Source organism: Sycon ciliatum, chromosome 3, assembly GCF_964019385.1.
Source record: "Sycon ciliatum chromosome 3, ocSycCili1.1, whole genome shotgun sequence".
Lineage (NCBI taxonomy): Eukaryota > Metazoa > Porifera > Calcarea > Leucosolenida > Sycettidae > Sycon > Sycon ciliatum.
The window spans coordinates 22,321,169-22,333,891 of record NC_088645.1 but is presented as its reverse complement, the minus strand read 5'-3'; the positions used below and the strand labels follow the sequence as shown (position 1 = coordinate 22,333,891).

General features: G+C 48.3%; 1 protein-coding gene across 2 annotated transcripts in view; it reads right to left on the bottom strand.

Annotated features, from left to right (window-relative positions):
- Window positions 1–12,723, bottom strand: part of LOC135811757 (uncharacterized) — a 29,571-nt gene that overhangs the window by 11,390 nt on the left and 5,458 nt on the right. The window contains exons 1-9 of one of the 2 annotated variants that reach the window (XM_065325004.1): window positions 5,952–6,624; window positions 5,584–5,640; window positions 4,489–4,551; window positions 4,051–4,123; window positions 3,374–3,588; window positions 2,538–2,703; window positions 1,461–1,631; window positions 636–730; window positions 79–135 (exon numbers count right to left, since the gene is read on the bottom strand). In XM_065325004.1, coding sequence (XP_065181076.1) covers window positions 79–135; window positions 636–730; window positions 1,461–1,631; window positions 2,538–2,703; window positions 3,374–3,588; window positions 4,051–4,099 — 753 coding nt within the window. In that variant the 5' untranslated portion in view covers window positions 4,100–4,123; window positions 4,489–4,551; window positions 5,584–5,640; window positions 5,952–6,624. Of the gene's footprint in view, window positions 1–78; window positions 136–635; window positions 731–1,460; window positions 1,632–2,537; window positions 2,704–3,373; window positions 3,589–4,050; window positions 4,124–4,488; window positions 4,552–5,583; window positions 5,641–5,951; window positions 6,625–12,723 lie in introns of those variants that run through there. The other variant, XM_065325003.1, reaches the window with a different exon arrangement.

Here is a 12,723-nt window from a genome sequence, read left to right as displayed (position 1 = left end):
ACAGACATGCACATAACATCATGAGCCGAGGCAAATACGAGTGTTTCGCGCGGGCGCGCGCGCGACGTGATGGCTTACTGTGATGGTAAAGTTGCACTGCTCCACGAGGTTCTTGACCAGTAGCCAGGCATTGTCCTACAGCAAGACAGAGGATGATGACAGCAACACCACAGCTCAGATACACACCATGAACCCTCGACGTCCGACCAATTTACTCACAAATAGCCCAATTGCATGGGGTTGTAAGTTTATGCTGTTGACTACTTGACTGGTTATTTCATGGAGAAGGCGGAGAGCCAGGACGTGCCAGAATATCGGAAATCTATACCGGAAACAAATTGCATGGGTTGTGGAATCCTGGCAAAGACCTTGTCCAAAGACACAACAGAAGTCACTGTGACCAGACAAGGCATATCTTACTCTTAGTGCTATTCAAAAAGACTACGTAAAGCATTTGTAGGTTATAATGGGAGTTGTGCCGACAGAAGAACTACAAGGAAAACAGTGGTGTTAAGACTTCACAAGAACGTTGATAATGAACAAAATTTTAAAATGTGTTTTTGTTTTGTTTTGTGCAGGCACAAACCCAGCACCATACTTGGCATGATCACACACACTGTACAAGCACTGATTACCTCCACGAGAAGAAGTTCTTGATCATTGCCACAACGTTCATGGTCAATCCTCGGTGTGGTGAGGAGTACTCGCTGACATCGGGATTTTGCCAATACTGTACAGAATAATGTGCGCATACGCGTACAAACGTATGAACACACGCAGGCATGCATGCATGCATGAACAACACACACACGCTCACACTTACACGAGTGCACACATCCACGCCACCCTCAGCCATCCCCCACGCATACAAACACATACACATGCAGATGCAGATGCACACACAATGCACACACATGAACATACATGAATACACATTCACACTCCCCGTCAGCCTCTTTGAATTTGAATGCCAAAGTAAAGTAGCCCTGCGGGTGCAGGAGGTGTCTTTGCACACAGTGGGAATCAACACCCTCAATCTCCTTTTCGGAAGGCCACTGCTCAAATGATCTAACTTTGAAGCACACAGTCAAAAGCAACAGGGTAAACTTTCTGCTCTTTCATCTCTCCTTACTGACACATTATAATATCACGACATACATACTATGCCCCCCCCCCCCACCCTTTGGTATCTTATTACTGGGCTATGATCCCGTTTGTTTTTGCAAAATAAAATAAAAACAATAAACTGAAAATATGTAAACAAGCGTTTCGGAGACAGCAACTTTAATATGGCAATCAAGAGTGCTAACTGTGCGGAAACCATGCTTTATTACAAAAGTAACGAACATGCGAGATGTAATAAAACATGGTTACCGCACTGTTAGTAGTACATACTCTTGATTGACATAATAAACTGAAAACTCAATTTTGTATTCCAGCTCCAGTATAACTCCCCTTACAGTTCCAGGTGATGTTGTATGTCCAGTGCAAATGCTGCCAGCTCCACTCTTGTGTGTCCACTCTCAGGCGCAGGTCTGCTGCTGCTGCTGCTGCTGTCAGCAGCCCAGTGCTCTCTCCACCCGCACTGCACAGTCGTTGCCAGCATGGGTCTGTCTGCTGTGCTGAGTTCACTGCAGAATACCAGGAGCAGAGAGAGGAGGAAGAATACATCACAATGTTAGCCGGACAAGTAGATGCGGAGGAAATCCTGGGTATAGGGTCGAAAAAGTATGTTACATATGGCCAGAGCATGCATATGCTATTATGCATACACACACATACAATTTCCGCACATATGCACATATACACATGCATAACACCCACACGTACACACCATGTACCAGGGTATACGCCCGTCGCAAGAGAAGCACGCAAATCTGCAAATGCACTGGATGTGCACCCACAGATGTTCTCTATATAATAGCAACGATAGCGGACAAGGTCTGAAAGAGACAGATTTAAGACTAGTGCCAGATAGCTGTCCAATCCACTCAACCTGCGAAGCCATGTGAATCGACCACCAATGCACACCTGGTCTACAGCACACGTAGGATGTCGGCATAAAACGGCCAAGGCAGTTCTGCATGCACACCCCACACTTGCTGCGGTAACCACTATACTGCATGCTGCTTTGATAGAAGCAGACACTAGATGCACTGGTGTCTTGAAGTGAAATTGGAGTTACTTTACCAACCAGCCTCGGCTACTGAGTACGGAGAACGCAAAGCCAACAGACATACCAACAACCTCAGCCATGAAAGCAATAATTATAGTAACGACACACTGGATTGTGGAGCCGAAACTAGTCCAAGTTGCAAATGCTTCGGCAAGAATGTAGCCTTCCGGCAGGTACACACACATACACACACACACACACACACACACACACACACACACACACACACACACACACGCACGCACGCACGCACGCACGCGCATGCACGCACGCATGCACGCACGCACACACACTCAGACCCACGCATGCACGCACATGATTGGATCCAACAATGAACAATGAACAACATTATGCTATTTACCTTCCAGTCCAAACTGCGCGGGATGAAAGACGATTTCGTTCCTCAAGAATCCCTGCGAGCCAAAGCGGTTGACCGATGCCACATCAAACCTATAGCAGACCCTCTCTCCTCGAACAGGTCTACGTTGGCGAAACAGACGCTTCGTAGGAAGAGCAGAATCGGTGGTCTGCAATGGAAAGAGTAAAGAAAGGCAAAGGAATCATGGTAAGATTAGGTTCTGCTACAGCAACGACAGTCATCTACCCTTCTTGAACAGCATTCACCTTATCAATACTGTCTATGGGTCATACATTTTTTTTGCTGTGTCTTTCGCTTTTGTTGAAGCATTCTGGTTTTGATGAATTGAGCCGAAATTTTTTTCTTGTTCAGTATACTTCATGTCAACAAGTTCGGCCACCATTTGACCCAGCTTATGAATATGAAGCCCAAACGACGGACTATCCGGAACTTGAGGGGTTGTAGGAACATGCAGGTTATCACCGGACCAACTTGTTGGTCACAAACACATGTTTAGTACTGTGGAGGGTATGAGTACATGTACAGTCAACTTGGCTAATAACGACTGCGGATATAACGACAATTTGCGAATAACGACAGAATTTCCATGCCCAGAGCAAAGTCCCGTCTGACTGTAATGCGTATAATGAGACTTCGGGTATAAGGACACTTCGCAAATAAGGACACTTTTCTGATGCCCCGCCGAGTGTCGTTATACGCAAAGTTGACTGTGTCATACACAAAGTAAGAAGGGATACCAGTATGCTATTGCCGGATCAATCAAAACCTGCATCCGCCGATCCTGGTATACAGTGCGTTTTCCAACCACTTGGCCTTACCATAATCTTTCCCTCCAGCGTTTCGTCAATGCGCCCGGTGACCTCGTTGTACTTCATGCGTATTCGCCGTGCCAGGTAGATGACTGCCTCAGCCGTACGCATGGCCACCGGATCCGTGTCATCCACGTTGCCCAGGCCCACCCAGAACATCCACTGGGAATTGAGCGACTGGTTCAGCCATAGCACCGGGCCGTCGTTGGGATGTGGAGGAAGTGCTGCACGACAGGAGATAGTACAGAAGAGAGTAGAGCATAAGCGGTTTGGTGGATGTGGCTTGCATTTAGGGAGTATGACAAAGTACGTTCCAGTTGATTGCTGGCAATTGGTCTTATACGAGTTCTGGCGTGCAACTGAACGCATTCTCGCATGCTAAATAACCGTAGTGCAGCATGCACGGGATCGAGTGCATTTGTGTGTGTGTGTGTGTGTGTGTGTGTGTGTGTGTGTGTGTGTGTGTGTGTGTGTGTGTGTGCACGTGCATGTTCGGGTCCATGCACGAAGGTGAAGATGCTGGCCTGCACGTTTGCGTGATTCCCGGTATACACTATGCGCTGAGGCCAGGCAGTTCAAGATGTACACATTCCTACGGCCAGATCACCCCCCACCCCCCCACCCCACCCCTCCTCTCAACCGCATCTAGAACCAAAACCCTCCGGCTGCACACTGTGACCACTTACCATCGTATCGCCTGGGTAAAGATGACGCACCATACACCACTTCACACATCTCTGCACATTGCTCTGAGGAGGTCTGGACAGAAGAAGAAGCAAAATGAATGATCCCAGACAGAATGTAGCAAAGGGCAGAGGTCACCTTGCTGTGAGGAGGGTATTGTCACATGTGGGATGACATCACCATATCTGTTTCGACAGGTAAAGTTGCACTCAGAGTGCCTGTACATGTACATGTATTATGCATGCCGGCCCCCCCCCCCCCTCCCAACACTTATAATTATACACACGTTATACATTCTCACTAATGTAAAAAAACACACACACACATGTACGCATACACACACACAGACACACACACACATGCACACACACACGCACACACACACACACACACACACACACACACACACACACACACACACACACACACACCAGACTTACTGCATTACACTGATGCAGACACGAGAGCAGGTCACTTTCTCGCCGACAGGATATGTTGCGACACTGTAGCACAGGCCAAGATCAACAACTCAATCTTTCAATTTTTCCCATCTCCATGATCTCTTGCATACAGGTATGGTAGCGATACCGAGACTATTGCTAGTCGACTTAGTAAAACCAGTTGACCAACTTCCTGTTCGATTTAAGGGCAAGCGAGTGGCGTAGGGAGTGGCTATGTAAGGGGTACCTTACTCATTGCATCGGGTTGACTTGTGCTCATGCATTTTATCTATAGAGATTAGGATACTCAGCTAGGCTATCATCTGAGATACTTTGAGTGGAATTTTTTAATTTTTTGTTAACTAGCAAACACAACCCTACTGACATTCAGCGAAAGAGGACAAGAGAACTGACAACTGACAGCAGGACAATATGGGGGAGGGGGAGGAGGAGAAATAGAGGCAATGTGCCGATGTGGTTGGCGAAGCTAATCCTACCAGAGGTCTTGGAACCATAGTCTACACAAAACCAGGCATCAGTGCACACCAATCACTGGTTTGCTCCGCCATACAAAGCACACACAGACAAGCCTTTCTCGCAACCTCAAAGGTGGACCGATATTCAATATCGTAGCGGGAAGGAAATGTTCGTCCTACCTGGGAGAAGTAAAGCGGGCGGGAGGTCTTGGGGCGAACGGAAACGCAGACCCATACATGAAAGAAGCATAACTACTGATCTAGCAAGTCTGTTATAGTATGCTACGCTCGTGTGTTGTTGTTGAACATGGTGCTGTGAAATTTTAGAAAAGCATACCTCCAAGGGCCATAAATATCTGTTCTTTATAGCCAACATACTAGATTGACATTTTAAAGGCCCAATGACTGACATAGCATAATGAAATGCCTTCAAAAGAGTACTTTGAAAAGTTAACAAAATCAATTATCCAAACCATCAAATCCGTGACAATTGTGTCCGTTAATATGTTATCCAAGGAACTTTACACTGAAAAGCTGTGCTGCAAAGGATTTGTAAACTACTGCACGGAATTGGAGGAATGCGAGTACAGTGTAGTGTATTTTCCAGCCTTTCACTTACCTCTCGACATGCTTTATCGCACACGAACGGCTGCCACTTTTTCGTCTGTATGGACTCCTGTGCGCGCACACAGACACAGACACACACACACGTACGCACGCACGCGTAAGCACGCACACACACACACACACACACACACACACAGGTATGCAGACACGCACAGTCGCACACAAATGCATGCACATGGCCATGGGCGGGCACAATCATTATAAAAACTAGTCGCTTCAATAACCGTTATTACTCACTGAGACTGCGTAATAGGGAAGGAAAGGATGTTTGTATGATTACACGAAAGTACTGGTATTATAGAATCAATAGCGTCAAGTAGTTTGTTCCCACCGTTTTGACACCTGGGCTGCGGAACTCACGTCTTTCGAAAGTTGAAGCACGAACTCGACGTCGCCCGTTGCGATACGTCCATGGCCATAGGTCGCTAAGACTCGAAGTAACAACACGTTAGTTGTCGGCACAGTCCACTAAGCCTAAGGTGGAGACAGTTCGGTGTTCCTGTGTTCGCAGCACCAGCCAGCTATTGCACCAAGTAATAGTTCGACAGATTACCCAAACTTTAGCTAAACCAGTAACCGTGGCAGATCTACTACGTGAATAATTTTTTTCTCACCATCTTCGTATCCTTTTTACAAAACTATCTTTCCCATTGCCGGCCGAAGACCATGCTTCGATTCATGACGCGTTGATCGACGGCCTTGTGCTCATAAAAAGGCATGCTGGCTCCTTTGAACCATTTTGGCTGTCACAGGACGGGGGTAGGTACTAGGTAGGCACCTCATCGTCATCACGTGATAGCTGTTAATGCTAGAGTCTCTCTAGGCCACGCCGCGGCGACTGTGGACACACCACAGCGCTAAATAGGGAAAGATGCGCTAGCGGTGTCGGATATTTCATTCCGCCGGTTGTTGACTGGTAGATCTACTGTCGAAGGCTTTGCCGCAGATTGGGATAATGCGGTGGTTTAGCAAGACAAAATTCGCGTTCGTGTTCGCACTCCAAGGAAATCCGTGATGCTAAACCTTCGTAATGTAATGGTCCATGGTTTGGAACTGTGAGTGTTCATCCTCCCTCCCCCCCCCCCCCCCCCCCCCACCCTGAGGAGACACAATGCGTTAGTTTTATTAATAGGGAGGTTTAGTTCCCACGTAACGGAAACGCGTACGTGGGTGATCCACGTAAAGTGGATGAAGGGCACCCACGTTGCAATGTTGTGTTTAGTCACACGGAACAAACAAAATCATGAAGCGAAAGGCCCAAACCTGGTCAAAGACGAAGCTACCCGGGCCTAAGAAGCTCATCCAGTATTTTGATTTCGTACTTCGGAAACTTCTTCAGCTGAGCACCCTCACAGCTTGCACAATGCACTCAATTCTGATTTTCACCCACGTTCTAGCGGAACGTGGGTGAGCCTCCATACACGGTATGTCGTGATTCAGAAAACGTCTGTACGTGGGTCACTGAGTATCACGTGGTACACACACGGAAAGTACCCACGGATTACGTGGGACTAAACCTCCCTAATGATGACATGTCAGGAACGCGGAAAACATGTTCATCTGGAGCGTTTCGGCTATGAAAATCGAGCCTCCAGTAGCGAGCGGATGTGCTCACTGCACTCGACCCAGTTCCACCATTGCTCGTTTCCGAGAGGCAATATTTACAACGTGCCAGCTAACCGAACTCTGAAGCCGGTGAGTGTGTTTTTGTACGTTCTCCGTGTGAGAGAGTCCCAACAAAGAAAGGTAATACACGCAGAAACACGCGGGATAACACATTAGCACGAGTCGAGAAATGATAATGGAGGAGACAATGGCTGAGTTTAGATGACTTCATCGAGTTTCGAAACGCACCCGCCGCCATGAGCAGAGACAAGACGAGCTTCTCCCAAGCTCGTTCCTTCGCTCCGCCATGCGTCAGAGCCTCTAACCGCCAATCTTTGAAGCGCATCAGCATACATGTATGCACAGCGTATCACTAACATTCTCTCGCACGCTGCGGGTCACCAACACGAAGAGCCAACATTCCTGGCAGAAGACAAACCCTGCGAGGAGAGAAGCAGCGCACGCGGCACAGCTGAAATCCTAACTCTGACGCTCCCCACGACCAATCGGAACCGAACGAGCACCAACAGAATGCGCGCATATTGCCTCGAGGCGAGAATCTCACAGCTTACAAGCAAACTTTACTCAACAGGCCCGGCTGATTATTACTATCAGCGGTTTTAGTGAGAAGGTGGCGGGATAATTGTGTCATCAACACGTTGCAACTCTTTCGTAGACAACCTCGGTGAGACAGGAAAACAGGGCTAGTCAACGATCACACGGTCACCTTCAAAAGCAATTCTCCCGCAAAATGCAAACCAACACCCGCGCGGAAATATTGGTGAGGACCCAAAACGGGCACCGCATCATGTTGCTGGCGATCGTCACACGCAGTCTAGGACAAATTGCTGCGGTGCAAACTGGAACCAGGCGATCTGGTCGTGTACGCGCGACACACCTCGTGTATATGCAGTAGATATTTTCGTGTATCACGCTGTGGGTTGCGAGAATATCTCGGCTACATCATGAGGGCAGCTGCCGGTTGTGAATAGCGTGAGGTGTCTCTGGGTGTAAGACCAAGACTCCAATCCTCACCACAGCTACCACTGCATGACTATGTCAGCACATTTCCGGGCTCAGAGCATGCAGCAACTAACTTGATTCACCTCTACTACTGGATAATTTGTATGGTGATTGTCCCAGTGGCTTTTTAACGTTACAGCAACGTAACATGAAGAGAAAAAAATAGAGTAGAATCCATCAGTCAGTACACTGGTGAAAAGCGAGACTTTGCAACATGCGAGCTGCTGGCATTCACCCATTACTCAACAACTAGTTGTTTCTTGCGAGAGGGCATCCAAACATCTGATCGGCGCGACTGCATGCTGTGAGCCCATGCGGACCGCTTCAAATCACGACTCGTTCACCAATGCCCAGATTGAGGCAAGTCGTATGGGGAAAAAGGACGCGTGAAGCAAAATGAGAGTGAAAACTGGCGTCTGCTTGTTCACAAACTTGTCCCGTCGAACATATGAGATCAACAGAAGCAAGGAACATGGCAAGATGAGGACAACCTGGTTGTTTGTGAAACCGCGGGACAATGCACTGAACAACAGGAAAGCGCAGGGCGTTGCGAGTAAATTCCTCAATGCACTCGATTGTAGTGCGACGCCAAAAGCAATTGCACAGATCCCGAAGAACAATGGGTCGAGAATTCACAGCACACAATTACAAATCTACAATACAATAATTCACGCATGCGCTTGTTGACACGGTACAAGCACATGTACTACAATAGACTCAAGAAGTCTTAGCAATGTTCCCATGTGTAGACATGCATGTGTTCGTCTCCGTGATTACTAGTATGCGTGTATGTGGCCGTTCATGGCGGTCCAAATGGAGGAGCTCTTTAAGATCACCTTGAAGAGAATGTACGGGTAGCCACACACATGTAGTTGTAATTCATTACTGCGACGGTCCATATTCAGGCAATACAGTCACTGAGTCAGCGTGATGGCAAGTGCAGAGCTCAGTCGTTTCTACAGACGATAGAATGATGTCTAACCAACACCATTCTACAACATCGCTCCCAACGAGTACAAGTGCCAAGTGGGGATTCGTAATGTAATGACTCCCTGAAGGCCCTCTCTTTTTGCTCCTGTTTGACCACGGCCGACAATATGCAAACGGCACTAACACCATCCGCTCATGCTGCTGCTTGTGGATGTGAACGCTAGAACGACACCGATACGGGGTTTGATCGCGGGCCATGAGTAGGAGCATTCGTCCGTAGGTGTCTCCGCATCAGCGTAAGCGCCAGCAACACGACATTCTTGGATTTGACATTCCATCTCAGGCACGCGCCTATAAGCCAACACGACACTCGTCCCTGATGTCCATGGAGCTCAGTAGAGAGACAACGGAGAGGTCGAAAGACAAACAACGTCGACCAGGCAGGCGAGCTGAACTTCCGGTGGATTACTGGGAGAATCGTTGGCCGCAGCCGCCTCTCACTTCCTGCTCAAGATCGTGGAATTGTAACAGTAGTTCAAAGAACACAGTGTGGATAACTACATGGTTATGCGGCTGGGAACACGGGGAAAGCTGATTTCGTGGAGGTCAGTCCTTCACTGGGCCTATTCAGCGTGAAAACTCCCATACGGAAGTCAAGAAGCAGCAGTGCGTCCCCGTGGCGTGCCTCACTGGCCCAGAAACACGTAATGCATTCTGAGGCTCGCCGAACTGCACTCAGTCGGAAACGATTATCCAACCACGCCAATTGGCAATTGTATGCAATTGGCTGGTAACAATGTAGCACTGAGACTGAGTATCAGGGAAAACCGTGCAGCGGGCTATCTGGATAGCGCCTTCGCGATCTCGCTGCTATTGTCGGAGCAGAAAGTGTAATGTCGTGAGCTCGTATTGCTCCGCCCGTGTCGACGATACCTTTGTTTTCCTTTTCTACGTCAGCAATCCTGGGTAAGGACGGGTCATGGGTTTAGAGTTTCTAAACGATTTTCCCATCCACGCGTGACAGTCACTGCCCACAATACTCCATGACCAGATGTCAAGAGTAGAGACAATGCCGGGGCAGAGCCTCGAAATATTAATTTTGTCCCCACCTAATTTCAGCCGTCAGTTAGGTCATCAGATTACGTAATTCGCTGAGGTGTTTTCTTAGTGTGACATCGCGATCACGCGCGTTCACACTCACATGCGTACATACACACACATACACACACACACACACACACACACACACACACACACACACACACACACACACACACACACACAGAAGCACACACAAACACCTACATGTACACACCCACGCAAACACGCGCTCTGCATACTTTGCAATTTGCCTCCCTAGGCTATTGTACAAAGCACAAACTATGGAAGATTCAGCGGCTATGTGTAGTCTGTAGGGCAGCACCTACATCTACTCGTACATCAAGTCGTTTGGTAACTGCGAAGTCCGCCGCGACGTTGGTGACAGGAGGTCGATTTCGGCACGAGTAGCGACAAAGAGAAGGTGCTATGTTGTTGTATAGTCTTTATGTAGGACGTACAAAGTCAGGACAGACGTAACAATATTGCTTGGAGCCCCCTCGTCCGATTTTTTTGCAACTGAGCTCGTTAAAGCTTGTGACGTTTTTTTTGGCCGTCTCGAATCCAAAGGACATGTAGTTACACGTAAACGCCGCTCATAGAGGTTTCAATGTTTTGTGTAAAAAACACCATGTGACTGCACAGGCGCCTGGCGCGTGTTTGCAGGCCTTTGACCGTCTTTCAGCGCATCATCCACTGGAGCCAGAGTAGGAATATTCGTCCTTAGACCTATCAGCTCGAATTTCACATAGAATCATAAGATAATATCACCACCACCACCCCACGCATACACTACATTGTCACATAGCACAACTCAACCATTCGCTACCCTGTTATTGAGCACTCCTGCTCGTTTGGTCTCGCGAATCCAAATAAAATCAATCAGAAATCATCAGAATATTCTATAACTGGTAACGTTGGTACATGGACATCCCTAGTACATGTACGTGGTCAGGCTGTGCTGGATTCGGCAAAATCACACGGAAGAGGTGTTCGGGTATTCCAATGGTTGACTGGTGCCTCGTACTGTGGATCTACATGACTGTGTGTAGCAGGCTGACTTAGCTTGTAGCATTGATTCTCACTTCTTCTTCCATGTCGCTACAGAGCGTCGGCCCGGAACCAGAAAGCTGTTTTAACTCTGCAGCCCCTGGCGAACGTTCCCTTCCTGACTATCGCAGCGACCTCTGTTGTATGGCGCAGACATCAGTCTTTCCTCTTCCCTTCGCCGGCCGATCTCTGCCTGTAGTTCTGATGAGGGACGATGTCATAATACAAACGAACAAGATACCATAGAGATACTGCAATGCATATTGGGCAGCGATTCCCCTGGCTGCGTGTAGGAACAACAGAAGAGCTATCTTTCAGAACTTCTCTGGCCGTCTATCCATGTACTAGTGTGTGTGAAAGGTCGGGAAGAGAAGCCAATATTCTGCTGCATTCTGTACGCCCACACACACACACACACACACATACACATTTCTGATTTTCCCTTTGTGGTACCTCGTCACAACGCGAATAACAGCGGCGCATTCGACCAGAAATAGCCTAATTAGACTTTTTGCAGTTTGGCATCGAGTCGACCGTATTTCTCCAACTCGTAATTTCATTGGGTATAGTAATGAAACCAGAGGGCAGGATGCAGCCAGCCCGTGTATAGAACTAGTTCAGATACCTGATTGATGTACTGTAGTACCTGCTAATGTTTCCTGATTAGATTTTGCTATTCAATGCAAGCGTCTTCTTACTCATTTTGACGGGCAGGTAAGCTAGGGGATACTGATTGTCTTCCCCCGCCGCTTCCCTCCCCATCACTACACACCCATACACACACATGCGCGCGCACATGCACAGACGCGCGCAAGCGCACATCCGCGTACGTTGCCGGCCAAACATCCCGGCTGATATAAAGTCACGGGGAATATTGTCACAGCTGACCACACAAATCAGCGACATTATGGCGGATGCAGGAACGCGCGCCGTGGAGAAGCAAAACTACGCACCAAACGCCGCGCTCACTCCAGCACACTACATCACGGCAGTCTAACATGCCCGTTTATGATGCTGTTTGATGTCCGCTCTCAGCCTCTGCAATGCTTGCATGTCCCCGTCGGTAAAAGGCACCCCGACGTCTTCCGCCATACCGCGGGCAGGCATGACGACCCTTTCCGCTCTGTGCACTAGCTGCCTGGGTCAGTCGATAAGGTATGCCAGAGACCACACAGGCGATAGAATCATCAGGCGCGCCACGGTTTCCCCTGGTGTCAACGCCGTACGGATGCGATCCGTGACAGATCTAGTTTCAACACCATCTCCACGCCGTCATCAATATCCTGAGGAGCACGACTTTGAAATCACTATCTGCTATGAAGCTACAATTCGCATGCTACGATGGGTTGAGTACGAGTCCGCGGAAGATGCGAAGGGACTCGGGAAATAACACCGCAAAGATACTAGTAAATTCGAATATATCACC